Genomic DNA, 27,407 nt, shown 5'->3' on the forward strand with positions numbered 1-27,407 from the left:
CCTGGACTTTGTCTGAGCAGCACAGATGCTCCTAGCTGAGCTCTTCCCACAGCCTGTGGCCCTGGGCAGCCGGGGACAGCACTGCCAGCGGCCACCGTGACATTGGCAGCAGGTTCTCCAGCTGGCAGCACCGCTGCCGTGCCCTGTCCCCACACAGAGCATGGCCCCATTTGCACAGATGCTGATGTACCAGCAGCAACAGGCAGGGCACTTGGGCCTCACTGCACCTGCCACTGGCAACCGATTCCAGTTTCTGCGGCAGAAGCCGTGCCTTGAGCTGCTCTGGGGAGCAGGGATATGTGCAGCTGCCTCAGCCGGGGAGAGCACGCCTTTGCCATGCAGCCAGACCCGCGGGCAGCAGGACCTGGCTGCGGCCCAGCCTCCCTGCAAGCCGCCTGGGGAGGCTGGGGCTGCACCAGGACCGCAGGTGCTGCAGGTGCCAGCCCTGGCTTGCTCTGCTGGCGGGTACCACTGAGCCGCAGATGCCGGCCCGAGGGGAAGGGGGGTGTTTTCTCTTGAGCCCGCTCGGGACTGGGCCTCCGGCAGCCCCATGCTGACAGGGCGGGCTGGCCTTGCCACCAGCTACCAGCCCCACGCCCCAGCCCTGTGGCCGCAGGTGCCCACGCCAGGCCCGGTGGGCAGCCGGGTCCTGGGGGAGCGTGGCCGTCCTCCACCCGTGTCCCTTCCCACTCGGGGCCGGGACCACGAGGTGGCAGTGCGTGAACAGCATGAGCGGCACTGGGGGCTCCCGCCCTGACAGAGACCCCTGCGACCTCCCCGCAGCAGCCAAGCGGCTTCTCGGGGTGCAGGGCTGGGGGCCAGCAGCGCTGCTCCCCAGAGCCACCCTCGGGGACCTGGCGTAGGGGCTGCGGGCCGCCCGCACCCGTCAGCAGGACGCGCGGGATGGGTGGGTTGCGGAGGGCTCGCAGCAGCAGGCTGCGGGGGCCCGGGGGTTCGGGTGCTGCAGGCTGCGACCAGGCGTCGGTGACAGGGCTGGGTGGTGCTCGGCCGGGTGCCAGCGGCTCCGGCACTCGGGGTCACGCCGGGCCGCGGGCGCGGAGCCGGGCCTGGGGGTCTCCATGCAGCGCCCCCCCCGCCCAGCACACAGCGGCCGAGCAGCCGCCGAGCGGAGGCCCCGGGAGCCGCTGACAGACCCCGGTGAGACCCCACCTCTCCTCCCGCCGAGCGCGATCAGCGCCGTGTGTAATTAAGTCCTCATCGCCCCACAGCCCCGGCGAGCTCGGCGTGCGGGGGGCGCCCGCACCCCGGCGACGGGTGACACAGCGGGCCCTCACCGCGCGCTCCGAGAGCCCCCCGGCCGCGGAGGAGGCCCGGCAGGCCCCGAGCCGCGCTGCCCCCCGGCGCAGGGACCCCCCGGCGGGGCTGGGGGGGCCGGGCCGGCGGGCGTGAGGCGACAGAGGAGCCGCCACACCGCCGGCAGGCTGAGGCAGGCAGGGGGGCGCGGCCCCACCCCGCGCAGCGCCGCCTGCGCGCTGAGGTGGCGCGGCGGGGCGGGCCGGGGCGCGGCGGCTGGGCCGGGCGGCGGGGCCGGGCCGGGCCGCGCTGGGCCGGGGAATGCGGGGAGCGGGGCCGGGTGTGCGGGCCGCCCGCGGGGCGCTGCCGCGGGCCCTGCTGGCGCTGCTGGCGGTGGTGCTGCTGCTGACGCTGCTGTGGGCGCGGGTGGCCGTGGCTGCGGCCGCCGCCGCCGAGCCCTGCGCCGCGCCCTGCTCCTGCCGCCGCGGCCTGCTGGACTGCAGCCGGCACCGCCTGCCCGGCGGGCCGGGCCCGTGGAGGATCCCGCCGCTGCCCGCCGGCACCACGGGCCTGTGAGTGAGCGCGGCGGGCGGGCGGGCGGCCGTGAGGCCGCGGGGCCTAACGGGCGGCGGGGCGGCGGGTGCGGGGCCTAGCGGCGTACCGGCGGCGGAGGGTGGTACGAGCCGGGGCCTGGCCGGGCCTCCTGGCCGCCGCAGCGTGGCTCTCGGGTGGGAGCGGCGGGAGGCCGGCGATGCTGGGCCCCGGGGCCCGTGGGTTGTTGCCGCGGGCCCGGGGCGGTCAGTGCTGCGGGGGGTGGGGGGCAGCGGCTGGCAGGGGCAGCGGCTGAGCCACCGCTGGGCCGGGGGGCGGTCGCGCCCCGCTGCTCCAGCAGCCGCCCGGAGGAAGCTTGGTGCTTCGCGGTCGCTAGGGCACAGATGTCACGCTTTTCTTAGCTTGCTACATGATGATAACATTTGAGAGCAGTGTGAAGCAGAAGCAGGCTGGAATGGTAATGCCCGTCCAGCCAGGATTTAACGTTTTTTCGGGTCAGGCTGTAGGACACAGTCCCTCACAGTTGTGCTTGGAAATATTCTTTCCAGCCCCCAGCTTCAGCTATGTGCTGTGGCAGCTCCTACTGCTTCTGGTTTCCCCTGCATCCCTTTGCTGCCTTGCCGACTCAGTGACTTCCTTTTCCCCTAGGAAAACCGCTGTGGGCTCCCCTAAACATTTGCTGCCATTGTTTTTCAAAAAAACGCAACCCTCAGAACATTTTACAATGCACCTTTAGTCTCTGCCCCCAAGAGTTTAATTAGACAGTGGGCGAAACAGTGTTCAGGTGGGGCTGAGCCCAGTACACCTTTATTCTTCCTTGGCTATTACTGTCATAATAGTCACTGTTGCATTTGTCACCTTTGGCTCCAGTGTACTCAGGTGGAAGAGCTGCTGAAGTATGAGGGATATCAAAACCCAGTTTTGTGCTCAAGCAACAGTTTTCAAGCCCTCTTGGAGTGATTCTGTTTCCTAGTTGATAGAAATAACGTTATTTCAGGCCAAGGGGGAAAAAAAGCCTGTTTGGAAGATAGTATAAACATGCAAACCACTGTTCAGTTCACTACAGGAGTTCCTCCAGCAGGACTGAAAGAGTCTGATCTGTGTTAAAAACTGGGCATATCTGAGGAAGCTTGTCACCTTCTCACCCCTTTGTGGTTCTGTAGTTTTCTTTCCCTGCATGGTAAGCAATTGGAAATGTTTAAGAGTAAATGTGTATTTCAGTACAGAAATTGTTGTCTGTGAAACCTTTTGTGTTTAGAAAAGTACAAGGATATCTTAACTTTAGCACTTGCCAGGGAGGGTGTCAGTGCTTGGAACAGTGAGTTGGCAGTTCATCAGGTAGCTAATAAGCAAAACGATATCCATGCTGTTTGGAGAGCAAGTTTTCAAGCTTCAACATATACTTGCATCTTTCTGCAAGCTGATAGAGGGTGTGTTTAAAATTACTTGGCACAAAATGGAATGGGAAAAAGCAGTGCTGGCACTGTACTACATTATGCAATCTGACATATGCTGCAAGCAATAAATAAGTGTATCATAGGATGGTTTGGGTTGGAAGGGGACATTAAAGATCATCTAGTTCCCACCCCTCTGCCATGGGCAGGGACACCTTCCGCCAGCCCAGCTTGCTCCCAGCCCCGTCCAACCTGGCCTTGAACCCTTCCAGGGATGGGGCATCAACAGCTGCTCTGGGCACCCTGTGCCAGCACCACGCTGCCCTCATGGTGAAGAATTTCTTCCCTATATCTAATCTAAATCTCCCCTCTTTCAGTTTAAAGCCATTCCCCTTGTCCTGTCGCTGCATGCTCTTGTGAAAAGCCCCTCCCCAGCTTTCTTGTCAGCCCCTTCAGGTACTGGAAGCTCCTCTAAGGTCTCCCTGGAGCCTTCTCTAGGCTGAAGAACTAACTCTCAGCCTGTTCCCACAGGAGAGGTGCTCCAGCCCCCTGAGCATCTTCATGGCCTCTGGGTTCACTCCAACAGGTTCATGTCCTTCTTGTGTTGGGGGCCCCAGAGCTGAATGCAGTACTGCAGGTGGGATTTCACCACAGCAGAGTAGAAGAGAATCTCCTCCCTTGACCCCGCTGGTCACACTTCTTTTGATACAGCCCAGGATACAGTTGGCTTTCTGGGCTGGAAACACATGTTGCTGGGCCCTGTTGAGCTTCTTGTCAACCAGCATCCCCAGTCCTTCTGAGGGCTGCTCCCAATTCATTCTGCATATGTTCTCTCTTGTGGCTTTCAGGATTTTGGCACACAAAGTGTGTGTGTGTGTGGGTGACGTTTTTTCTTCACTAGGACTACTCTAGCAGCTCTCAATCTAAACAAGCTATAATGCATACAAGCTGTTTAAAATTAATCAAAGCTTAAGTTTTCTCGCATGAAGAAGTCCCAGATATGCTTTTCCTTCTTAGTTCTGTGATACCATTTCACCTAACTTTGAGAACTAAAATTTCTTGTTTTTCCGATCCCTTTCAAACTACTTGCAGGTGATGCTTCCAGTGTAGGGGGTTTTTGGTTTTGTTTTGGGTTTTCATTTTTAATAAGGCCAGGAGAACGCCTTCAGAACTTGTTTTCATGACAGAAGTATTCAGGCAACTGTATCTTCATTTTTCCTGCTAAATTACATATGTTTTGTGGGTAACTTGGCAGGTGATGAAAAGGGTAGGGAAGTCAAGAAGTTAGTGAATATTTTTTTATATGTCTGCATCTCAACTTTATGTTCTTTAGAGCAAGGAATGCAAGCCCTGTTTGTAGGGCAGTCATTTGTAGTGGGAAAGGGAAGCACGATGCTGGTGGTCGCTGCCTTTCAGTCCTACGCAAGTGCCTGAAAGTTTGTTTATATATCCTGGTAAATAGGAAGACAATGAATAGAAGTTAATTAGTTCAGCTGGTTCCATTTGCAACAGTTTTTTGGGGTGAGCTTATGTGTTTTCAGCTCACATGGCTGGCTGCATTGCTGCATCAGCACCTGTACCAGCACAGTGCCGTGGGGAGGGAGCTGGTACGCTCAGCTGGGATGAATTAAGATCATTCTCCAGGACTCAGTATACAGTAATCAGTTTGGTGTGTGCTTTGTGTTCTGTTTGAGATGAATACCACTTCTGCTCAAAATGAATGTTTAGATGATTTTTACATACAATACCAGATAATAAACTCCCAAATACAAATTTTGTGTGTTTGCTCTGTATCTGGCATAACATGGGCCTCACAGTAAAAATGCAAGTGCTTTTAAAATGATGGATTTCTTGGTTTTGGCTTTTTCAGAGCAAGGGAATTATCTGGTTCTGCATAATAGCAGAAGTCTTAGCTGTGTGATGGAATGATCTATAAACATAGAAAATCAGACAATATATTTCACTTTGGATTTAGTGATCGGTCACTCTATTTCAAAAAGAAAAGTATCAGTAACAGTAACTAGGCATAAGTAATGTCAGAACTGTTTTAAGTATGAACTATAACCAACTTCTTGAAAGAGGAGTTACTGTTGATCAAAACTGTGTTGTAGTCCAAATCTGAGTAATAATAGAAAAAACTTTTTTGGGCTTTCTAAATTAAAATCTTAATTTAGTAAGACAGTAGGCTTCTGTCTCCGGGGGGGGGGAGACCTGCATGTTAGCAAATCCTCATCACCCAGGCCCCATGCCTGTCAGTGTTTAAGAGGCGTTTGGACAATGCCCTTAATAATTTGCTTTAACTTTTGGCCAGTCCTGAAGTGGTTAGGCAGTTGGGCTAGCTGATCATTGTATGTCCTTTCCAACTGAAATATTCTATTCTATGATATTCTTCCTGAAAGCCTTAGGAAAATCAAGTTTCTGTTTTCTTTGCATTTTAATCTGACTCGTGAGATCTTTGTCAGTGCCCACTAACCATGCCTGACACACAGGTTGGTCTGGCTCAGCACCTGTGGCATGGTTTTGCTCATCATTGTAGTATCTGGCCACCTTGAGGAGTGTGTTGTTATCTTCTGTGTCCATTGTCTCATCCTTCCTCCATGGGTTGCACTTATGTCCTTTGGAAACAGCGTGGCTTAGTACTCCCCGCTCTGGTTAAACCCACTGCTACCAAGATTAGTCTCCTCAGTGCTGGCTGGGTGCCTGAGTGTTGGAAAGATCCAGGAAAGAGCCTGCCTCTGGGAGTTGGGATCCGTGCTGCCCACTCTGCGAGCGTGGCTGGTGGCTCCTGCGGGTCATGCTGGGCTCCTCTGCCAAGTCCAGAGCCCCCAGGCTGAGCCAGGCTCCGGCAGTGGTGGGCAGGGTGGATCCCGACAGCCTGAGAGGGTGTCCTGAGTGCTCAGCCTCCCCTGACCTGGAGCAGTTCACACTTGATTGTTTTCATGTGTTATTGGCATTTAGGATTGGCTTAATTACTGCTTATATCAAGGGAGCAGGCCTGTAGAGTAGTGTTCAGTGGCTGCATGTGCATTGTTTTCTTTCTCCAGGTTCTTTTTCTTTTAATTGTAGGAATGAATAATTGTTTGCAAACCTGACTGCTGCTGTATCTGTATAATTTACATCTTGATGTAATTAAAAGAATGCATTAACAACTGTCTGACTTGCCACGACACCCAGGATTTTAATAATTCATTGTTAGAACGGTATCTTTGTTGCTGAGCCTGAGTGGACGTTAACAGCAAATAGTCTGTGAAGTCCTTGCTCTCTCCCAGAAGGTTCTGGTCTTACAGATCAAAAATACATAGGTACATGCGTGCTGGGGTGAAAAAAACCAGGTCCTGCTCAGGTTGTCTTCTGGTTAGCTGCAAGTCTTCCCTCCTGCATGGAGGGTTCTTGTGTCAGCATTAACACCCACTGACAGATGCTTACAGGTCCTCAGCGAGGGTTAAATGTGTACTGCAACACCTTCTTCAGCAGCAGCACCAGTACAATTTCTTGTCTTCCCCTAGTCATGTGTTTTTGGGCAGCTTCGTGTCTGTACAAGTTCGACCCTCAGTGTAGTTCAGTTGACCACAAGCCCAAAGCTATTGCAGGAGTAGACGAGCATGTGGGTGCAGTGACTGCCTGAGCCTGGTTGTCAATGGAATTATTTTTAACTGTGACACTTCAATAAGCTTTTTAACAGATAGTTTTGTTTGTAAAGGATAATTTTGTCTCCTGTGTCAGCATAGCTGCAGCCTGCCTGATAATCTTAAAACTGGCTGTAATAAATATATACTGTGTTACTTCTGTAATCATGAAAGAGAATCAGTGATACAGGACCTTAATAGAGGAATTCATCAGGAGGTGAACAGCTTCTGCTGAAGATACTTCATTATAGCTCTGTCTTCGGTGTCAGAATTGGAAATGGAGTGAGAAGCATCTTACCTTGCTGACAGGCAGGCACAACTAGCCAGCAGAGACAGACTTCTTGATTTAATAGGCAGTGTCCAGTTATAATATATGCACCTATCAACAGTTTTCCAACTGTGGCAGGGGTGTCAGTTATGTTTCACGAGCTTGGCATCAGTGCCAATCCTGTTCCTTTGCACAACGACTCGGGCTGTTGGCACAAGCTTCAGGGATTCATCTTCGTTCTGGACTTGTGCCAGAAAGGCGTCAAAAAGATGAGTTGGTTTCACCATGTGGAGCGATGTCTGTCCTCACTGGTATAGCTAGAACTAGGCTTCCATCAAAACCTGACGTTTTCTGGTCATGCTTTGATTCATGTCGCAAAATAGAGATAGTTTCTGTCCAAGGAGTTAGCTCTCCAAAGCGGACCTGTGGGCTTTTTTTCCCCAAGTAACATTTTTTGCACCAAGTCCAAGGCAAAAATTACTGCTTTAAAGTTAAAAAGCAATGGGAACAGTATCAACATCCAGTATGTGCATTAAAAACAGATTTAATTACTCTCCTGCCCATTGAAACAATCCAATTCCTGCATTTGTTTCTTATAAGCAAAACCAGCTGGCACTAAAGCATGCCTTCTATAAGCTTCCCAGCCTCATGTTTCTCTCCCCTCCAGCTTGTCTGGTAATTGTGTGTACATTGTTCCTCCAAAACAAGCCCGCCTTGACTAGTCAACATCTTTGAAAAGCTGGGCACGCTGAGAAAATGGGGCTTGTAGCTGCTACAGAAATCAGTTCAATAACAGGTGTTTTGTAAGAAATTATTTTCATGTCCCTGGAAGGTTTTTCTCTTTTGTGATAGGCATGTATGATCTATAAAGCTATGATTTGAGGGGAAAATGCTCAGGTCAGGTATGATCTTTCCTTCAAGAAACCTTTTTGAAAAAAAGTTACTTGATTCAAGCAGAGAAATAGAACTGTAGACTTCTATTGTGAGTGACCACTAGAATGAGCTAGGAAGAATTGTATGTAGCATAAATATGGTTTAAAACTTTTAGGTTGCATAAAGGATACATGATGGTGTTTTGGGGTTTTTTAATTATTATTCCAGGAGCTAGAATAACTTTTCTGTCTGTTCTCTAGGGATTTGAGTCATAATCACTTATTGTCATCCAACTGGAGCATTGATTTGTCTGTTCATACACTACAAGAAGTGTAAGTTGTTTTTTATGAGGATAAACTAAAGATATCGTACCTAATTCTAATTAGTACATTTCATTGCATGTCTAGATGTCTGGTCTGACTTGTAGAAATATTCATTGCCAGTTAATTAAAAATGGTGGCACATTTTGCACAGAAGTGATCCTTTGTGAGCAGAAGACTTTTTCATAAGAGATTAGAAGACCATTATTTTCAAAAAAGAAATTAGATGTGTTTGTTTTGACTGTAGGTGGTTCTAAGTTATAGTGTCCATGAAAATGGTAAAAACTAGCATGCTCCACTATTAAATTATTCAAATTATTAGTATTTAAGCTGCTAGGGAACCTTTTTTGTCAACTACTAAGTACTATTAAGATAACAAAATTGTTAAATTCATTCTGTGATAGAAGTTAGTTCCACTGCAAACAGAATGGTTTTTCTTCTCTTTGCAGTGCCAATAATGTGTTTTGTTTTGTTTTTAAGGAAAATGAATTACAATGAGCTAAGTGAAATTCCGTATTTTGGAGAAACAACTTCTAATATAACTCTTCTTTCATTGTAAGTAATAGCTTGTCTGCCTTTTTCTTGTTTAACAAATGAGAGAATTGTATTAGAGTTCTGCTATCAAGTTGCAGGAAAACATAGCTTCTTTTGTCTTGAAATACTGCTCATCTGAAGTGCTTTAGGGAATGTGTAAGCACTCTTTAAAGAAATACAAATCAGTTAGGCAATCAAGTCGCCCTAAATTACCAATAAAATGCAGTCAGCCAAGGCAGGCAGCTTTGAAGGGGAGGGATTCAGTCTAGGAATGACAGTTCCCACAAGGAGCAGCCCAAATACAGGCCCCAGAATTTGAATCTATTCATATGTCAAGGTGGCAAATAGCTCTTGGATTTTCAGTATTGCGTTGGGAATTAACACTCTGAAGTGTGTGGTACATGTCCCATTTAAGAGGCTTGCTAATAATATTTCTATACAGAAAGAATCCTTTAGCTGGTTTAGCTGTACAACTTGAAGAATAGGATGTTTTGATAACCATATTGGTTGCTGGTTGGTTTTTTTTCCAGGGTACACAATACTATTCCAGAAATAAATGCTGAGCAACTCCAAGTTTACCTTTCATTGGAAAATCTAGATCTTAGTTCTAATCTGATCTCAGAAATTAAAGCTTCTTCTTTTCCTCGGATGCAACTGAAGTATCTGTAAGTATGAGTGATCTGTTATGTCTGAGATTCCTGACTCTGCACAGTAACGTTGAGTAGCTCATCTACTCTTAAGTTACTGTCTTAAAGCAGGCAGCCTTGCATGGCTGTGAACTGGTAGCAGCGTTTAACGTAGCTAAAAATGTGCTTGAAATAAAACACTTTTCATACCAATCTGTATTGTGTTTTCTCAAATAGTAGGGAAAACAATAACTGCTGTTGTCAAAGTGCAGGTACTTCAGCCAGCAGGGACATGGAATGATTCCTGCCCATTTTGAGTAGATGACTGTTGACATTGTCTTAACTATGTTTAACTGAAGCATGTGCATGCAGTAAAAATCAGCTCCTAGCACCAGTTCTTTGGAAAAAAATTAGTTTGGTATGCCAGAATTCAGATGTGATGTGACTTTACAAGGAACGTGAGTTCTAAAAATAAGTGGTCACTCTGAATTGCTTGTGCAGTTGTGTTCATAAAATGCTTTGAAAGGCCTCTTTCCCTGTTTCTTTCCTAGGAATCTGAGCAACAACAGAATTACTACTCTAGAAGCAGGCTGTCTTGATAACTTATCTAGCTCACTGATGGTGGTAAAGCTGAATAGAAATAGGATTAGTGTGATTCCACCAAAGATCTTCAAATTGCCTCACGTGCAGTTTCTGTAAGTAGCAGTCTTGAAAACTTAAAAACATGGCATTTACAGCTGTGGTGTTCATCTGTGTTCTTGACTTTCAACAAAGTGGTGCTTTTCGAAAGATGTCTTAATATTTGGATGTCATCTTTATGAAAGGGAGCTGAAAAGGAACCGGATTAAAATAGTGGAAAGCCTTACATTCCAAGGACTGGAATCCTTAAAATCCTTGAAAATGCAGCGCAATGGGATTAACAGACTAATGGATGGAGCATTCTTTGGCCTGGGTAATATAGAAGAATTGTGAGTACGCCTAGTTGTGGAACTTCTTCTAGGGGCTCTAGCTGTGGAGGGCTGTGTCCTGTATGGCTTGCCTTACGTCAGGGTGGTGCTGAGGTACTGGTGAGCATCACAGGAAATGAGTTCAGATCTGTATTTTCCCATTGTTTTGATATCGTGTCCAGTTACTTCAGAGGTGGAAGGATCTTGGCTCTCCCCAACTTCCTCCCACTTGATCAAGAGTGCTTTGACCCTTTAGGCTGCTTTTTGCTGGTTTTCATTTGCACTCCCCATAACATGGAATGTTTTTTTGCTGTGTGACTGTTTGGCAGAGATAGCACAAGAGTGTGCCATGCAGTGCTAGCAAGAACTTTTTTAAAAAGAAGTAATCTTTGAGAACAGAGATTAGTTTTGTTTCTGCCACTGGGTCAGTGCAGCTGTTGAGTTACTCAGTTTTTCATGTACTTCAGTTTGCTCTTCTGGTTTCAATGGAATGAATATAATCATGCATTTCAGGTTGCCTGAGGCTTAATGTGAGTAAATGATTTTGAGATCCACAAGGTCAAATTTTGTAAACATATTTTTCATTGATTATCTATTTGGCAAATGCTTTTCTTTTTAATTCCTCAGAGAACTGGAACATAATAACTTAACAGAAGTAAACAAGGGCTGGTTGTATGGTCTGCGGACATTGCAACAACTCTATGTTAGCCAGAATGCCATTAACAGGATCAGTCCAGATGCATGGGAGTTCTGCCAAAGACTTTCTGAGCTGTAAGTCCTGGGCTGCTTTTCATTGGGGGTTTTGTAATGTTGCAATAACAGATTGGATAGCAGGTATGTAGCAAGAATGAATTGCCGAGGCAGTACTCCATTTTCTTGTTAGGCCCATAGTAATGCTGTGTATTTTACTTATATTTCAAGTGTTCTGTTAGAGAAATTAAGCAGAACTGAAGAATTAATCAAGTTCAATAGTATCTTCATAATTAATCCCCCCTACTTGCCTTTAAAGTGTATGTTCAATGTTTCTAGAGACTTGTCGTACAACCAGCTAACTCGCCTTAAGGAGTCTGCCTTTGTGGGACTTGGTTTATTGGAGAAACTAAACCTGGGTGACAATCGCATTAGTCACATTGCTGATGGTGTATTTAAAGGTCTGACAAATCTTCGAACCTTGTAAGTACAGAAAAACTTCTAGTCGAAATTTCAGTTTAATGCAGTGAAGCTTTTGGAAATAAAGACAATGAATATTGCACCATGCAAGCCTGAGATCAGCGTGTTGGCATTGTTGCATGCTGTCCTGCCTGCAGGTGTGCTGCAGTTGATAATCTTTTGGTCTGTTGAGATACAGAATTCTGCCGCAGCTAAAACAAACCAACCACTTCAGTTTAGAGGTGGTAAGAAACAGTGGCTTGGTGACCTCGAGTGCAAGCTGCATGTCGTACTGGTTCTAAGAAGGTGTGGATAGTCAGCTTGTATAAATGCCAGTTGTGGAATGAATGGTCAGCCTGGACCTCTCCTAATTCCAGAGCATTTTGTTAGGGTTGGAGCCTCAGAAACCAAGCGGTGAACCCTTTTGGTTGCAGAAGGTACGGTTTAAGCCCACCCTGCTTGTGTGCTGAAGGCAGGCACAGTGCATAGGAGGGTGTAGGGTTACTTCTTGCTGTTGTAGAGGCACAGCTCTGCACTCACCAGGACCTTTCGTAGCAGCTGCAGCTGTTTGGTATCTCTGACAAGAAAAGACTCAATCTTGCCTCTTAATAAAAAAAAAAAAAAAGGAAAAAAGTCCCAAGTAGATCTGAACAGTTGTAATCATCTTAAACAATGGTAGTTGAGAAAGGAGTGAAAGTTTGTAACCCCTCTGTCAGTTCATTAAATAAATGCTTAAATAAGCAAACTCACCAGAGAGATTTATGTAAGCAGTCATATTCTGTTAACCTTAATGCAACCTTTTAATGAAATAATTAAAACTAATTTCTTAGATTTAGAGTAGCATGAAAAAGAACAAGAGCAGATTAATTAGTAGGTTTTCCTGGGCTCCTCAGGGGCGTCAACAGCTGAGAGGCTGGCCATTTGCTTCGGGGTTGGAATGTGCAGGACAGAGGGCAGTGGTGATTAACAAGGCTCCAAGCATTCGTGGCCAGCCAAGCATGAGGAGGCAGCTCCTCAGCTCGCACAATGAGGGGCTTTTCTTTTGCGTTGCTCACTCATTTTGCTAAATGGTCTGAGTAGTGGAGTGTAAAAATACTTCAAACAACAGGAGATACCGTGTCACTGTCCATTGTTTGTATACTGGTTGTTTCAGTGCTAAGGCTGACGTTAATATTTCTCTGTATGTTCAGCCTCTGTCACTATTCTGCAATGTAGCTTTAATTGACAAGAATAAACTGTAAAACGGTATATTAACTACGAGGTAATAAGAGCAAGGTAGGATTAAAGGTATATTGAAGAATAGCACTGGAATTTTACATCTTAACACATTATTTACTTCATAATACTGCGAGTAGCTTGGCATTGATACCCCTCCAGCATTCACAATCTAAAATTCCAAAGCAGACAGCGAGGTAATTCTAGAAACAAGTTTCAGATCACAGGAATTAGAAACTTGGAAATAAATTTGGCATATTATTCATCAGTCATTCTTCTCATTAGATCACATCCATGTTGAGTGCCTTAGCCTGAATAATTTTCAAAGCGGAAAATACTTAATGTGAGGAAGTATCAGGGCCATATTTGTTAAGATCCTCTGATGTGTGAATCATGGAATTCTTTGCTTTTCGTCCCAAATGTTAAAGTGTATATATTTATTGTGGAAATGACTGCTGCGTGGTGTTAAGAACAAGGCTTCCATATTTCAAAGTAGGAAAAGTAAGAAAATAATGTATTATCACAGATAGCGTCCTGGAGGTTGATCACTCTTTCTTCCAGGATGGTATTCTATGCAATTTACTGTCTCACCCAAGGGAAAGTAGATACTTTGTTTTCCCACCATTAAGGTGAGGAAAGAAAGGAAGTGTTTGTGTGAGGTGATGTATACAATTACCTGTATAAGTAGCTAGCTATCTGTGTCAGTTGACTTGTTTGGAAGCTCCATCAAGCAAGTATCTGGTAAAATGCAGTAAAGACTGTTTTTTCATTGGTGCATTTTCCTTTAAACACACTCCTTCCTGCAGGGACTTCTGTGCATGGTGGTATCAAAACAGACAAAAACCGTGGCTTTGATGGAAACTCTTGGCTCAGTCCATGCCATTCAGGCTAACAATGCAACTGAATTTATTTCTCCTTCTCACTAAACAGCATGTAATCCTCTCTGAACCATATTGCTCTGTTCCTTTTGCTGTTTAGTCGGTTCTTCTATGTGAGGGGCCAAAGTGCTGTGCAGAGGTCAAACAAATCCCATTAGCTGGTAACGAGATTTGTGAGCAGTGTATCAACTTCATTCTGAAAATCTACTACTTTGTGCCTGGCAGCCTTACACTGTAACCTATGTGTAATCTCTTAATATGCTAATGCTATTATAAGCCTGTTACTCAGGAAGATTAATGCTGCTAGTGTATTGGTTAATTCGCTTACATGAACCAACTTGCTTCAGGAGCCTCTCCCAGCTTCTGGCAAATAGTCCATCACATGACAAGTGCTAGTCAGACTGGGTCTTTGCTTAAATACCACATCAAGAAGTTTACTGCAGAATTTGTTTGTGGTGCTGTCTGTGGCACTGATCTTGAACGATTCCATTTTCCCTGGCATCTCTGAAATGGGATATTCATCTTCTGACAAACTGTTTTAAAAGATTTGAGACCTTCCAGGTGACACTGTGCCAGAACGCTGTTGCTGGCCTGTACAACAGAAAGTTCTCATCCCCAGCTTGCCACTAGCAGTGGTCATGATGATGTTACAAGGCTTCTGTATAAGAAAGCTCTTCTTCTGCAGGGACTTGCGGAACAATGAGATCTCCTGGGCCATAGAAGATGCAAATGAAGCATTTGTGGGACTCGGCAGGCTGGATAAACTGTATGTATTAGAAACCATCAAAATGACAGTACTTCCCAGGCACACAGAGTAGAGGGAGAGTGCAAAATATTAAGTGATTGTAAATCAATGACACAAGGCAGAAAGCCTTTCTAGTTGGCAGCTGTATTCGGTGTGTTTCCACTTGTGTGCTACAACCTCTTGATACAGGTTTGGGCTCCATGTTCAGGAGCATTTGATCTGTGTAGCACTAGATCACCTTGCAGCACCAATTTGAAGAAATTAAGCATAAGTATTTGGCTGTACGTATTATTGAATAGCCCAGTCCTGCTGTGTGATGATTGTCACTTTTTGTGCTGCTTTAGTTTGGGTAAAAGTTACCACTTGGAAGAAAAAAACCAACAAAAACCCCAGAACCAAAACCACACCACAAAGTATTTTTGAGCAAACATGAAACACTAGAATTAACAGTTTTTCAGTAGTTAAACTGTACACTTGATTCATCCAGAGCCATGTGCTTTGTAGAAAGCTCCATCCTCTGGAGCTACAGGCATTGCTTATAATGAATAGCTTGGTATAAAGGTGCAGTCTTGGGAACTGATGTGATTGTGGCAGACTGGTATGAGGAAGTTATTGCTCCACTCCCAAGTTCTACTTATCAATGTCTTATTCTGCTGACTTAAATTACCTCCTGACACATCTCTAACCCAAATCTCTGGGTTAAGAATGGAAAAGGAACTGTTCTTGGGAAAATTAGTTGAGCCTCTAAGCTCAAAAAAATTCTGTTTGATCTTTTAGCTTAGCTAGAATTAGAAAAACCCTAGTCTTTTAGGTCTTATTTGTGCACTCCCATTGACATTCAGACTGGTTTCTGAGTTTGTGGGGCTTTGTCTTTCAGAATCTTGCAAGGAAACCAGATTAAGTCAATTACCAAGAAAGCATTCTCTGGTCTTGAAGGACTTGAACACCTGTAAGTGCTTTGTAGAACTTACTATTTGTCAACTTCAGTCTTCTATTCTCTGTCAAATTTTCAATAATTTAACTGAAGGTAGCATATGAAATCATATTTGCCCATAATTGTTCTCTTTGCTTAACTTACAGAGATTTAAGCAACAATGCAGTAATGTCCATCCAAGAAAATGCATTTGCCCAGGCTCACCTGAAGGAGCTGTAAGTTTATGACAATTATTTACAGATTCTTTACAAGTGCTACCAACTCACAGTTGGCAGCAGTATACTTAGATTTAAGGTTTGATAAAACCTGTGCCTCCATTTTTTGCATTTCTTAGTTGCAGTTAGTAAAAAATAATTTCTTCATGCAGTGCTGAACTGTTAAGTCTTTCATATCTGATGATTTTGCAGCAAGCTCGGCACACACTAGCATGTAGACAGCGAACAGAAGAAAAATTATATAATTTATCAGGAATTTTTCAGGGGAGTTAGCAAACCCTGTATTTTGTCTTCCCATTTTTGGGACTAGGGAAGAGCTTTAAAATTCACAGCTAGACAAGAATTCTTACTTGCTCAGCAGATGCTTAAGCTGCTAGAGCTTCTTGTGATCTTCAGACATTCAAAGTATAACAATGTAAAGTGACCTTCACACCCAAGACTAATCCTAATGTAACACAGTCATCTCTATGAGATAAAGCCTCTGAATATCATGTAATCTGTTTTAAAACTGTTATTCAATTGGTTAATCTTGGCTAAATGGACTTAGTCTGCAAGTTCTACCAGTTTGAGGAGACACGTTTTAGGTGTTAAAGATGAAGGCTCATTGCCTTCTTTAATGTACCTTAAAAGTGAGGAATTGTTGGTATGTATGGGCAAAACAGTAGGATGAATCCTGGCTTGTTGGCATACCTCTCCTCTCTCATCACTAGATTAATCTAGTGGCAGATCACTTCTTGTTGAAGTGGTGGACTTTCTCTCATCAGTCATAGTCATGCATAATATTTAGGAAACTTTGAAAGCAGGTGGTGGGGGAAAAGTGACACATTATTGTTTCCTGTTGGCAGTTTTCTCTGTGGAGCAGAGAAAACAAGCTACAGTAGATACCTGTATGAAACAAATCACTTCCATTCTTAAATATTTATTAGCTGGCACAAAAATGAGCGTTGAGGCTTACATTCATTTCATAATGGCAAGTATGTTTAGTTTGAGACATAGGGCTGCTCTGCAGTGTTATGTTCCTTTTAATTGCTTTAAAGAGGGATGGGATAATTGTAAAGACAGGCTTAACTTTTTTTAAAGTTGAAAATCTGAGGCTGTCTCCTTCAGAATTGAAAAGAAGTCTAAGGTTTTAACGCTGACACAGAGGGAAGGTTTTTCGAGATTGTTTATAGCATGTATATAGCTAACATTTTATAATAAATACCCATAGGCGTAAAAGAATACTGTAAGTCTTGACACTTCTGAGTCTATATGCTTTGTTCTGTTGCATGAAATCACATGTAAGTATGTGAAATACATAAACTTTAATCACGCTTTTGTTTTGCCTTGTTTCTGCAGAATTTTGAACACTAGCAGCTTGCTTTGTGATTGCCAGTTGAAATGGCTGCCCCAGTGGCTCACTGACAGCCATTTACAGCAGGCTGTAAATGTTAGCTGTGCTCATCCTGAGTGGTTAGCAGGACAAAGCCTTCTCAGTGTGGACCCTGATGACTTTGTCTGTGGTTTGTATTTTTAATGACTTTTGATATAAAAACATGGTAACACAGATCTGTGCAGGTACCTTTCGGAAATCAAGCTGAAGCACTGCTGGAAATACTCGGTCTTGGCTATGATGCGCACATGGGCCTGTGTACATCACTGGGTCTGCTTTGGAGTTTGGGATTTAATTCTGTTTCTCTTTGCTTTGTTTTGTTGTATTTGAGCACTGAAGTTAACCTGAGTGAGTTATTCTGTGAGACTGCATTGTTTTTCATGTAGGTTACTGTTAAAAACTGGTTATGCTTCCCTTCTCCCTGCTGATAAATGACTTTAGCTTTGGAAGGACTGTTTGACACTTCCTTACCAATTCTTGTCCGTACCAGCAAGGCTAGAGTAGTTAATACTCTGGCACGTATTCTGACACTCTGGATCTGTAATGTTTATCTGGTCTCTGCCACCACGGTTTCAGACATAAGCCTGTTTATTTTTGTAACTGAACTGTGAGATGGAAAACTGAGACGTTCTTTGTCCAGAGTCACGTGTGAATTCTGTGGCAGGCCTGGAAATAGTCTGGTGTTCCATTTTCTGGATGAGCAATCTGATAAGTGTTACTTGTGCGTATGCAATTCTTTCATTCTTTTGGTGGTAAAGGCTACAATAATCATCATGTAGATGCAAGCACCCACTTCTCCATTCTAATACCACCACTGTGGAGCCTGATACCGAACGTTCTCTGTGCCTACAAGAATGTCTTTGCTGAAATAACGGGTATTGAAATAACTCTCATCAAGTGGGATGAGATAGAGTGAACTGCCAGCTTGCTATGCTTTGTATTTGTAGAGCTTAAAGGCTCTTCAAGATGTTTATGCTATCTGAAAGTAAGTCTCAGTCCTTCGTTAAATAGCCTAGCTCTTCAGCTAGCATGACTTTTGTGTGTGATCTAAATATAGCAAGTTCCAGACAGTTGTACAAAATGCAGGGCGCTGCTCAGGACCATGCTTCTACATGAACTGTTTTCAATGCTTTTTCTGTATGCCTACCTGTGGTTCTAATCCTCTTTCATAGCTTGATTTCCAACTGAAAACAGCTGAATATGTGCACCTCAAGCAGGACATCTGTTCCCAAAGCTTTCTTTCTGCTTACATTGTCTTTTCAGTGAGTTTTCTTGCAATATTACTAGCAAGTTGAAGAGGAAAGTAACTGATCTTGATGCTTTTATTTTCAGATAATTTCCCTAAACCACAGATAAGAGTGCATCCTGAGACCACAGTTGCTCTGCGAGGCATGAACGTGACTCTGACTTGCACTGCTGTGAGCAGCAGTGATTCACCCATGTCCACTGCCTGGCGTAAAGACAGTGAAGTATTGTATGATGCAGAGATTAAGAATTTTGCCAGATACCAGCAGCAAAGTGGCGAGGTGGTTGAGTACACCACTGTCCTGCATCTTTTCAATGTGAATTTCACTGATGAAGGAAAGTATCAGTGCATTGTCACCAATCACTTTGGTTCCAATTATTCTGACAAAGCCAAGCTGACTGTCAATGGTAAGCAATAATGATAATTAAGGAAAATCACCTTTAACCTAAAGCTTTATTTAAGTAGCTACAAGTCTATTTTTCACTAGAGCTGGTCCAAAATAGTGTTGCAAGACTGTCTTACTGGTATCAAGCATCTTTTTATAAAGCCAGAAGGAAGTGTTTTGGGTTTTTTGGTGTTTGTTGATGGGGTTTTTTTGTGGGTGAAGAGCCTTCTGCTCACTTTCCAAAAGGGGCAGGTATCTCCCATGCTTTCATTAAAACACAATTAGTTGTTCATCTAGTTAAATGGAGGTAGAAGTGTCTTAAACTAAAAGCTCCCTCTGCTGTTTCTTCAGAGCTAAGCACCTTCCCATGTGTTTGTAGTGCTGGGAAGACTCGGCTAAAAGTAGGTAGGTCTGGAAGCAAAGTCTGAAAAATCAATTGTGAAGTCCTTTGCTTTTATCCATCATGGCTCTCTTTATTTTGGCTTGAGGGAAGGGAGGTAAGAAGAGTGTTCACATCGGTAAACCACTGATTCCTGTTGTATCTGAGAGCAGAGGTGCCTGTGTTGCTTGTGCTTGTCCAGAACAGATAATCAGACCTGGACTGATGAGATGGAAGTTCACCTTCCCTGTTACCAGGGAAGAAAAAGTGTGACAAAGGGATTATGAAGAAGGCGAAACCTTTTCCCTGTCTTTTCCCCATGAGAAACGATGTCCTTCAGATCATCTTAAATAAGCACTGTAGATACTGTATTGACACTTCGCGGATAAGCTCTTAGAAATGATCCCTGAGAATCTGTGCGATTCTTCAGAATAATCTGTCCCTCTCTCTTAAGGAGAGCTGCAGGTGTGTTTCAGATTTCTTTGGTTTTAGATACTCTCTGTGCTGTGGAGCTTTTGCACCTTTTTCCCTGGTACTGAAACTGTCTCCTTTGATCCAGAGCTACCTTCTTTCCTGAAAACCCCCATGGATCTTACTATCCGCACTGGGGCAATGGCCCGGCTGGAGTGTGCTGCAGAGGGCCACCCTACTCCACAGATCTCCTGGCAGAAAGATGGTGGCACAGACTTCCCTGCTGCAAGAGAGAGGAGGATGCATGTCATGCCTGAGGATGATGTGTTCTTTATTGCAAATGTAAAAATAGAAGACATGGGAATCTATAGCTGTATGGCACAAAACACTGCGGGGGGGTTGTCAGCAAATGCCACGCTGACTGTGTTAGGTAAGTGGTGTGCTAATACATGCTTGCATACGCATCCCTTCACTTTTGCAGGGGTAGTGTAGCTTATCTGTAAGCAGCAAGTTTAAGTGCTGAAGAAAGAAGTTAAAATACAAAGAGTGGCACGTGCAGTGATTTTTGAACAGTGAAGCTTTAGAAGCTAAGCGACAGCGCTGACCTGTGAAGTTAGTATGATCTTTGCAGGAGAGAACTGAGGGGCGTATCTCCATCCAGCAGTGTAGACTAGGTAATTTCTGTTGCCTTAGAACATACTTAGTCACAGGTAACATGAACTGTGGTGAGTGGTAATGGAAGGCTTGTTCCTTCTAGAGTGTGGTATTTTTTGAAGACCCTGACTTTTAACATGATGGTCATAGGCAAATTTAGAATCTGAATGCTTAAAGCAGACTGTGGCTAGTGTAATTCTGGGGATGTTTGCTGTACCTGCATTTGCTGCAGTGATCCATAGAAGAGCTGAACTCATAGGATTTCCTGAATCCTGTGTTTCATTGCTGGAGTTTTAGGTTTGGGTTTTAAGATCAGATTTTTAAATACCACGGAGTACGCTCTGGTATTGCACAGTGAAATTATCTTACAATTTCCTTTCTTTTTCCTCCACTGTCACAGAAACTCCTTCCTTTGTTAGGCCCCTGGAAGACAGAACTGTAACCCGAGGTGAAACTGCTGTCCTGCAGTGCATAGCTGGTGGCAGTCCTGCCCCTCGCCTCAACTGGACTAAAGATGATGGTCCTTTGACAGTCACAGAACGGCATTTTTTTGCTGCGGCAAATCAACTCCTTATCATTGTGGATGCTGGACTGGAGGATGCTGGGAAGTACACGTGCATTATGTCCAACACACTGGGCACCGAGCGTGGCCATATTTACCTGAATGTCCTGGCTTCCCCAAATTGTGATTCTTCCCAGAATGGCATTGTCCATGAGGAGGATGGCTGGACAACAGTAGGCATTGTGATTATTGTCGTCGTGTGCTGTGTTGTGGGAACATCCCTGGTGTGGGTTATCGTGATCTACCACATGAGAAGGAAGAGTGAAGATTACAGCATCACTAATACAGGTAAACTGCAAAAGCAAGTCCTCATCCCTGTTTTTAATCCAAAACACTTAAGAGTGGTAAAATTTCTGGATTCATTACAGGTGTGTAAGATTGAAGCACTGAATATTTCCTCCTAAAAGCTCTTCAGGGATTTGCTCAAACTCCTTCAATTTAGAGTTTTTTCTAAAACATCAGAAGCATTAATTTTATCCCTTATGCACTAGATTTGCTCTATATTGAGGGAAAACAGTAAAGTTTGGAAATAAATATTTGAATAGACATACAAACATTTTCAGGATCTGGAATAATCTGTATAAATTTCTGTTCAGGCCCTGTTACTTTTGAACTAGCTATATGGACTTCTAATCACTGAGGTAGAAAAAAAGATAACTATATGTGAGTTGAAATTCTGGATAACATTTTTGTTAATGTGGGTAATACTATTGGTACTACCTTGAAATCTTCAGACTTTGCTGTTAATGTCATCAATGTTAATTCTGCCTTGCAGAGGAGATGAACCTACCTGCAGACATTCCCAGCTATCTATCCTCCCAAGGAACTCTGTCGGAGCCTCAGGAAGGCTACAGTAACTCGGAGGCGGGAAGCCATCAGCAGCTTATGCCTCCAGCCGGTAGCTACGTGCATAAAGGCACAGATGGTAAGCAAAGCCCTCACGTGTATTACTTGTGTTTCAGCAGGATGCCAGTGCGCAGTCTAGTCCTCATAACTGGCAGCAGTATTGCATAATGCAGCGCAGTACTGTGTATTAACATCAAAGGTGACTTTTCCTACGTGAGAGTTCGTGCTGATCGGAAAATTTCCATTGATCATTCTGAGTTTTAGGCATCCCCTGTTTTTCTTCTAGTGTTTGTTTACATTCTGCTATCAAGGTTTTTGCCTTCTGTGCGTGTTGTTTAATCTTTGGTCCAACAGTGTCTGGGCTCACATCTTCTGTGAGTGCCTTTGCATGTAGATGATGTGACTGCTGTCCTTCAGGTGCCAGAGTAGTACAGGTCCCTCCAGAGGCTCATTGCTTCAGGGTTTGTGATCTGTTCAGCAAGGCGGGGATGCCATTAGAGAATTCCTAAGTTACATGCCAAGGTAGATTTTTATGCTGTTTCTTTCATTTGGCATCTCAAAAGGCCAGGCAATAGAGGTGGAAATATTTTGCTTGGAAGGTGACTTGCTGTACCTTTCATCCTTGGCATAAAATTACTGCCTCTGCCAGACGTATAGTCTGCTTGCTACAATCATAACTAAAGGGTCTGCACTGTTTCCCTGCCTTGTTTGGATGCTTTTCAGGATATTTGCATCATTGAGTCTACAGGGAGGCTATTTTTTACCATCCAAGTGCCGAGAAGCCATCCAATCCTTAAATAGGCTGGCTTTCAAAAGTGATCCTTCAGTGTAAGTTTTTCACATCTCTCCCATGATCCATTCCCTCTAGTCTGTAGTCCCGCTACACTAGAGTGTGTATGGGGAAGGAGTTGAGATCAGTGACCACTTTATCATCTGGTTTGAGGCGTGTGGGCCTGCAGGGTACAAGTCTGGTACAAGAGCATAAGCCAGTATGGATAGGTATCCCAGATTGATTCCAGGGCTGTTTCAGCCCACTGCCCAAGCTGATTGAACCTGCATGGAACCCTTTTGCCCTTGAAACAGGAGAGCAAACATGAGATTTTGTTTTGCTCATGTCCATGGTTTTCCCCTGGTCAGCCTCAGAAGGGCAGTGCTATTGAGAATTTGGATGGTGGGAAGCCTAGAGCATTGCTCATGTCATTGCTTCAGTAAACCGTTAAGCTGGGTACTCTGTTACCACATTAACTACATAAAGGCCCTCCCAACCGTGCCACTGTAGTATCTGATCATACTGAGACAGGAAAGAGTCTATTGAAGTGAAGCATCCTTATCCTCTTTGAGAGCGTTTCTGTTTTCCCTTGCATTTACCAGGTGGTGCAACGCCATTGGTGATCTGCTCAGACTGTTACGACAATGCAAACATCTACTCCAGGACACGAGAGTACTGTCCCTATGCCTACATCACAGAAGAGGACCCCCTGGATCAAACTCTCCCTAATCTCATGGTGCAGATCCCTAAGGAAACATATGCAGCACGCACCCAGCGTGAAACCAGTGCTCTTGATAGTCTCCTAGCAGACAGAGACATGTCTGTCTTCCTCACCAACCATGACAAAATAAGTGAAAAGAAAATCTCCTCCCAGCAGATTAATGGTGAGCTCTTTCCCCTTTTGTTGCTTTGTATTCCCTGATAACTCTGTTCTTCCTTGTGCTGCCCTTCGTTGCTGACACACAGCTAATTCTTCAAGTGACTGTAGTTTGTGGGGTAACTCATCTGTTCATTACCACCCACCTGTTCTCGGAACTAGCCCTCGATTTGCATCCAGTACCCAAGAGTCGAAGAGGGTGATGTTAAAAGTACGATGCTTCTTAATCTGCAGTTCATCTCTTAAATCTTGTGCAGTGTGATCCTTTGCATGTACTCCCAAGGACCTCTATTAGCCAAGAGTTAAAGCTTCATATAATAAAATTCCAATAGCCCTTCTGTTTAAGCTGGCCTGAGTTTCCAAGAACTCCAAAAGTTGGGTTTTTTTAATATTTTGGTTTTGTAAATTGATTGGGTTTATGTTGACTTTCTTCCAGGTAGCCTTTTTAAACAGTCACACTGAAACTCTGCGTGTTGTTTTCTGGTTACTGTAACAGACTGCTGAAAAGGGACAGCGTCCAGTAAAATATGCTCGCAAAAATAGAAAAAATAACCTCAGAAAGACTGTTATTGCTGAGTCACACAACTCAAAAAATCTGTCTAAAATTTGAGTGTGTTTATCATTAACTCAGTCCTGTTCCTCTTCCAATTTTTCTTCCTCAGAACCCTTTCAGCTTCCTTTATGGGGAATAAACAAAGACCTAGCGTGCTCTCACTCGCACTTTCTGCATCAGCAGTCAGCCCATGAGACCCCACGACCTCTTCGAAGCGAGGGCATTATTGACAGTGACCGGGAACAAGCTGCTTCACCCAGACCTTGCCACAGATTATGTGAACATAACTTTGATTTTAATAGGACACGGAACATTCATGACTATAGTGAAACCACGTAAGACACTAAAATGAAGTCTTGAAAGCAAATCCTTATCAACTGACTTTTTGTATTTACTACCTCAGGACTAACCCCAAGGCCAAAGATGCTTGTGTATGTGTGTCTGCAATTACAGGCTGACTAAGTAGAGTTGGACTCTCTAGGAGGAGGTGGCACATGCCCTTTTTCCTTAGATTTCTGTGTATTGGAAAATGGGAATGTGCAACAGGTGATGATTAGTGATGTCTACAAGAATAGCATTAAAACATGGATTTTCTGATGTTGGAAGCAGCCTTTGTGTTGGTGCATGCTTTGAAAATCTCTCAAGAATGCATAGCTATTTCACGCTGCATTGTCTGCTTGAAAACAAATGTTCAGGGTCTCCTCGTGGAATTCCCCAGTAACTGTAAACATAAAACTCTTGGCCAGCTTTTTGTTCCTTAGACTGTTGGCAGGTGTCTGTTACCAGTCTAACTTTGGAGCTTCTTTTCTCCTATGAATAATGGACTCTAGTTGTAAATAAATTTGCATTTATAAATATTTTGTATACACTAAGCATATAAATGTGTTGGCTGTAATGTAAATATATTTTCTATTATGCCAAAGGTATGTATCATACTGTTAGCCTTGACAGCTGCATATCAAGCCATATGGATGGGGTGTTTTTGGTGGGACTGAAAGCTTGTTTCTGAGAAGATAGGGCTGTCTTCGTTTCGGAAAGAGGTGAATTTACTATAGGTATGTGGTGAAACTGTGATATTAATGAATTTCGTTGTACGTACAGTTCTATATGCCTTAAGCTGGGCTGACCTGACTGCAAGCTGATCCATTTCATGACATGAGAAAAATGCCAAGTTTCACCCACGTGAGTGTTGAGAGAGTCCTTAGATCTCTCTATCAGGCACCATCTTGTCCGTTACAGCATAAACCCAGCAGGCCCTGCATTAACGAGTGGTATTAACCTGCGTTCCATGCTGTAGTATCTAACTTCCCACAAGTTTCTGTAAATAGCAAACAAAAAGAACAGTAAACAGAATGTTTCTTTCTGGTCATCTGGTAAAACAGCTATAAGATGAGAGTTTTCAGTGGTTTGTTTCAGAAGTTTATGTAACCTTTTATCTTTAAAAAAAGCCTTTCTGTTGTGTATGTTGCAGAGAGGTCTTCGTGTATTTTTTTATAGCTTGACAGTTAAGTGAGCTTTTGAAGAGAATGTTGTGATGAAAAGCATCAGAAAGATTGGGAGAGCATTTGATAAATACTTAGTGAACTATACTGTGGATTTTCGGTTTCCTCAGCACAGCCAAGGGGCATATGTAGCTTAAAACACTTGTATCCTTTTCTGTTGTAAAGTATCGGGCAAAATTTTTGCCCTGTTGAACTCTCTAATAATTCCCTAGACTTCAGTGTGGCCACAATGTTTAAATATTTGGCAGGTAAGAAATGAAACAATATGCAGGGAACCACTCGATATTGAAAGTCCAGTACTTGCTGAGACAGAGGAAGCGCAGACTTCATTAGTTACAGTGGCATGTGCCTGACAAAATTAAAGGAAGGACATTCCTGACAAGTTCGTTCTTCTGGGAAGATGCATCTTTTTGTTGAAGGCTCGTCAGTGGTGAGTTTTCAGCAAGTATGTTGTGCTCAGTGCTAAGAGTGCTTCAGCGTCATCCTGTATACTCATGCCTGAAGAGCCAAGGGGCTTTTTTCCTAGTCATTGTTGCATTTTTTTCCAAGCCATAGGATGTATACTAAAATGAAAACAGGTGCGCAGTGTATTTTTATAAAGACAGGAAAACCTTTCTGGACCAGCCCAAGGGAGGCATGTAAGACTTCCCATTGATCCATTCCTGGATAGAAGGGTGTGTGACTGAAGTATCGGATGCAGTGATGCAGAATCACAGCTGAAACTTTTGAGACTGGATTACTTGAGTAAACAAGTGAGGAAACACTGAGAATAACTATTATTTTCTCACAGCTCTTTGGACATGAATAATACTCAGACCTATGGAAATGAGCAAATATTATCAAGCGCTCTTTGCACACTCTCAAAGCAGCTGTGGTTGCTTTGATAGTCAGTAGCTGTAGTAGGAAGATGATCCGATTGTCCTTGACCTTTGGATAAAGTAGAGAGAAACACAGGTGTGTTAAACTCTTCTGGGTGCTGACATCCAAAATGTTTTAATAACATACATGCTAAAAGAAGAATCTTAAAACCAGAAAGGAATGAACTTAACTTCCTCCAGGCTTTTCCTCTCCAGACTGAATTTAAGACATGGTGCCTGTTTTCAATCCAGAGTTCTCTCTGTTGCAGGAGCCCAGTACTGTCAGTTTAAATCCAGATGAGAAAGGTCATGTCATGAAACTACAGCAGCAGAGAAGCCTCATTCTTTTGGGCAGCTTGCTGCTTTCTCCAGATCCTCGCAGAGGCTGCTGTGGCGGAGTGCTGCTTGGCATGTGTGGGGCCACCATTTCCCAATAGTGGGAAAACAGCCCCCTTGCTGCTCTGCCTCCCATCGCTGTTTGGCAAATGCCTCTTACTTTTTCTTTCATCCCTCTCTCCTGTGGAGTTGAGCTAATAGAGATCTGCCGCCATACAGTTGTGGATGTCCAGATCTCAGGTGTACTTTGAGCACAACTCCCTAGTGCGATTGAATTCCCTTTAGGTAGGCAAGACGTGCTCGGCCAGGACCAAGGCTTTAAAATTAATGCCATCTGCACCAGAGCAAACTGAAGTGCTAGCTCTTGAAGCCATTTAGGAGCTCAAGCTGCACTGATTTCTGTGAGATAGTGGCCTAGAAAAGCTGCTGATATGAATTAGGACACTTGCATCCTTCCGTGAGCAACGGTATCTTGTTAAAGTCCGTAAGCTGGTTGGAAATAGCTGAAGCTTGTAAGTAGGTGAACACCTTGCTGTGCTTAGCATTGTGGAACAACTTCCTAGGTAGACTTGCAGAAAAAATCAAGTCTCTTTTCTTTGCCCTTTCCTCCAGGAGGTGCAGACAGGACAGAGTGGCCATTCTGTTTTCACAAAACACAATCAATGCCAAAGTATTAACAGTGCAGGAACTGGGGGTTCATAAGAGCGTGAGCAAAGCTGCTCTTGTTCTCTGTTGCTATTTCCTAGTGTCTATTTATATTTTTTTCACATAAGAATGTATATTTTGTATAGCATGTGTAATATATGTTTGTCTATTGTAATATACCTTCATTCAATAAAATGCTATATACATTGAGCATCCGGTGTAGCTTTGTTAGTTTGCAAATCAAGTAATTTATTTTTGTTCTGTGATACTTAATTTTCCAAGGGAAAAAAAGTACAGTAAACTGCCATCTGGAGGTGTTCCTGGGCAGCTGGCTCCAGGTGCCCCTGCTTGAGCAGAGGCTTTGGAGGTGACCTCCAGAGGTCCCTTCCTGCCTCGGCCATTATCTGATTCTGTGATTTTTATTTCAGTTTTCTAGTAGGAAACACCCTGTACCCTTTTCTGAAAATGTGCAGGTACTTCTTC

The 27,407-nt window shown here is 44.3% G+C and overlaps 1 protein-coding gene across 3 annotated transcripts; it reads left to right on the forward strand.

Annotated features, from left to right (window-relative positions):
• Nucleotides 1-1,512: 1,512 nt before the first annotated feature.
• Nucleotides 1,513-27,135, forward strand: LRIG2 (leucine rich repeats and immunoglobulin like domains 2). Of its 3 annotated transcripts, XM_055728046.1 has the most exons (19): nt 1,732-1,826; nt 2,863-2,986; nt 8,228-8,299; nt 8,768-8,842; nt 9,352-9,486; nt 9,999-10,142; nt 10,272-10,415; nt 11,022-11,165; nt 11,424-11,567; nt 14,322-14,402; nt 15,259-15,330; nt 15,462-15,530; nt 16,869-17,032; nt 18,235-18,555; nt 19,472-19,753; nt 20,378-20,827; nt 21,315-21,464; nt 22,757-23,038; nt 23,694-27,135. In XM_055728046.1, the coding sequence occupies exons 4-19, from the start codon at nt 8,772-8,774 to the stop codon at nt 23,921-23,923; spliced, it is 2,883 nt and encodes a 960-aa protein (XP_055584021.1). In that variant the 5' UTR covers nt 1,732-1,826; nt 2,863-2,986; nt 8,228-8,299; nt 8,768-8,771; the 3' UTR covers nt 23,924-27,135. The 3 variants fall into 3 exon arrangements, with proteins under 3 accessions (XP_055584020.1, XP_055584019.1, XP_055584021.1); XM_055728044.1 differs by lacking the exon at nt 2,863-2,986 and having other exon boundaries at nt 1,514-1,826; XM_055728045.1 differs by lacking the exons at nt 2,863-2,986; nt 11,424-11,567 and having other exon boundaries at nt 1,513-1,826.
• Nucleotides 27,136-27,407: the final 272 nt, after the last annotated feature.

Source organism: Falco cherrug, chromosome 16, assembly GCF_023634085.1.
Source record: "Falco cherrug isolate bFalChe1 chromosome 16, bFalChe1.pri, whole genome shotgun sequence".
Lineage (NCBI taxonomy): Eukaryota > Metazoa > Chordata > Aves > Falconiformes > Falconidae > Falco > Falco cherrug.

Excerpts from the sequence above, each read along its gene's own strand:
- LRIG2 (XM_055728044.1), top strand. The coding sequence starts at position 1,576 with ATGCGGGGAGCGGGGCCGGGTGTGCGGGCCGCCCGCGGGGCGCTGCCG. Across the intron at positions 9,487-9,998 it reads CGGATGCAACTGAAGTATCT|GAATCTGAGCAACAACAGAA; the intron begins GTAAGTATGAGT and ends TTTCTTTCCTAG. Across the intron at positions 10,416-11,021 it reads CTGGGTAATATAGAAGAATT|AGAACTGGAACATAATAACT; the intron begins GTGAGTACGCCT and ends TTAATTCCTCAG.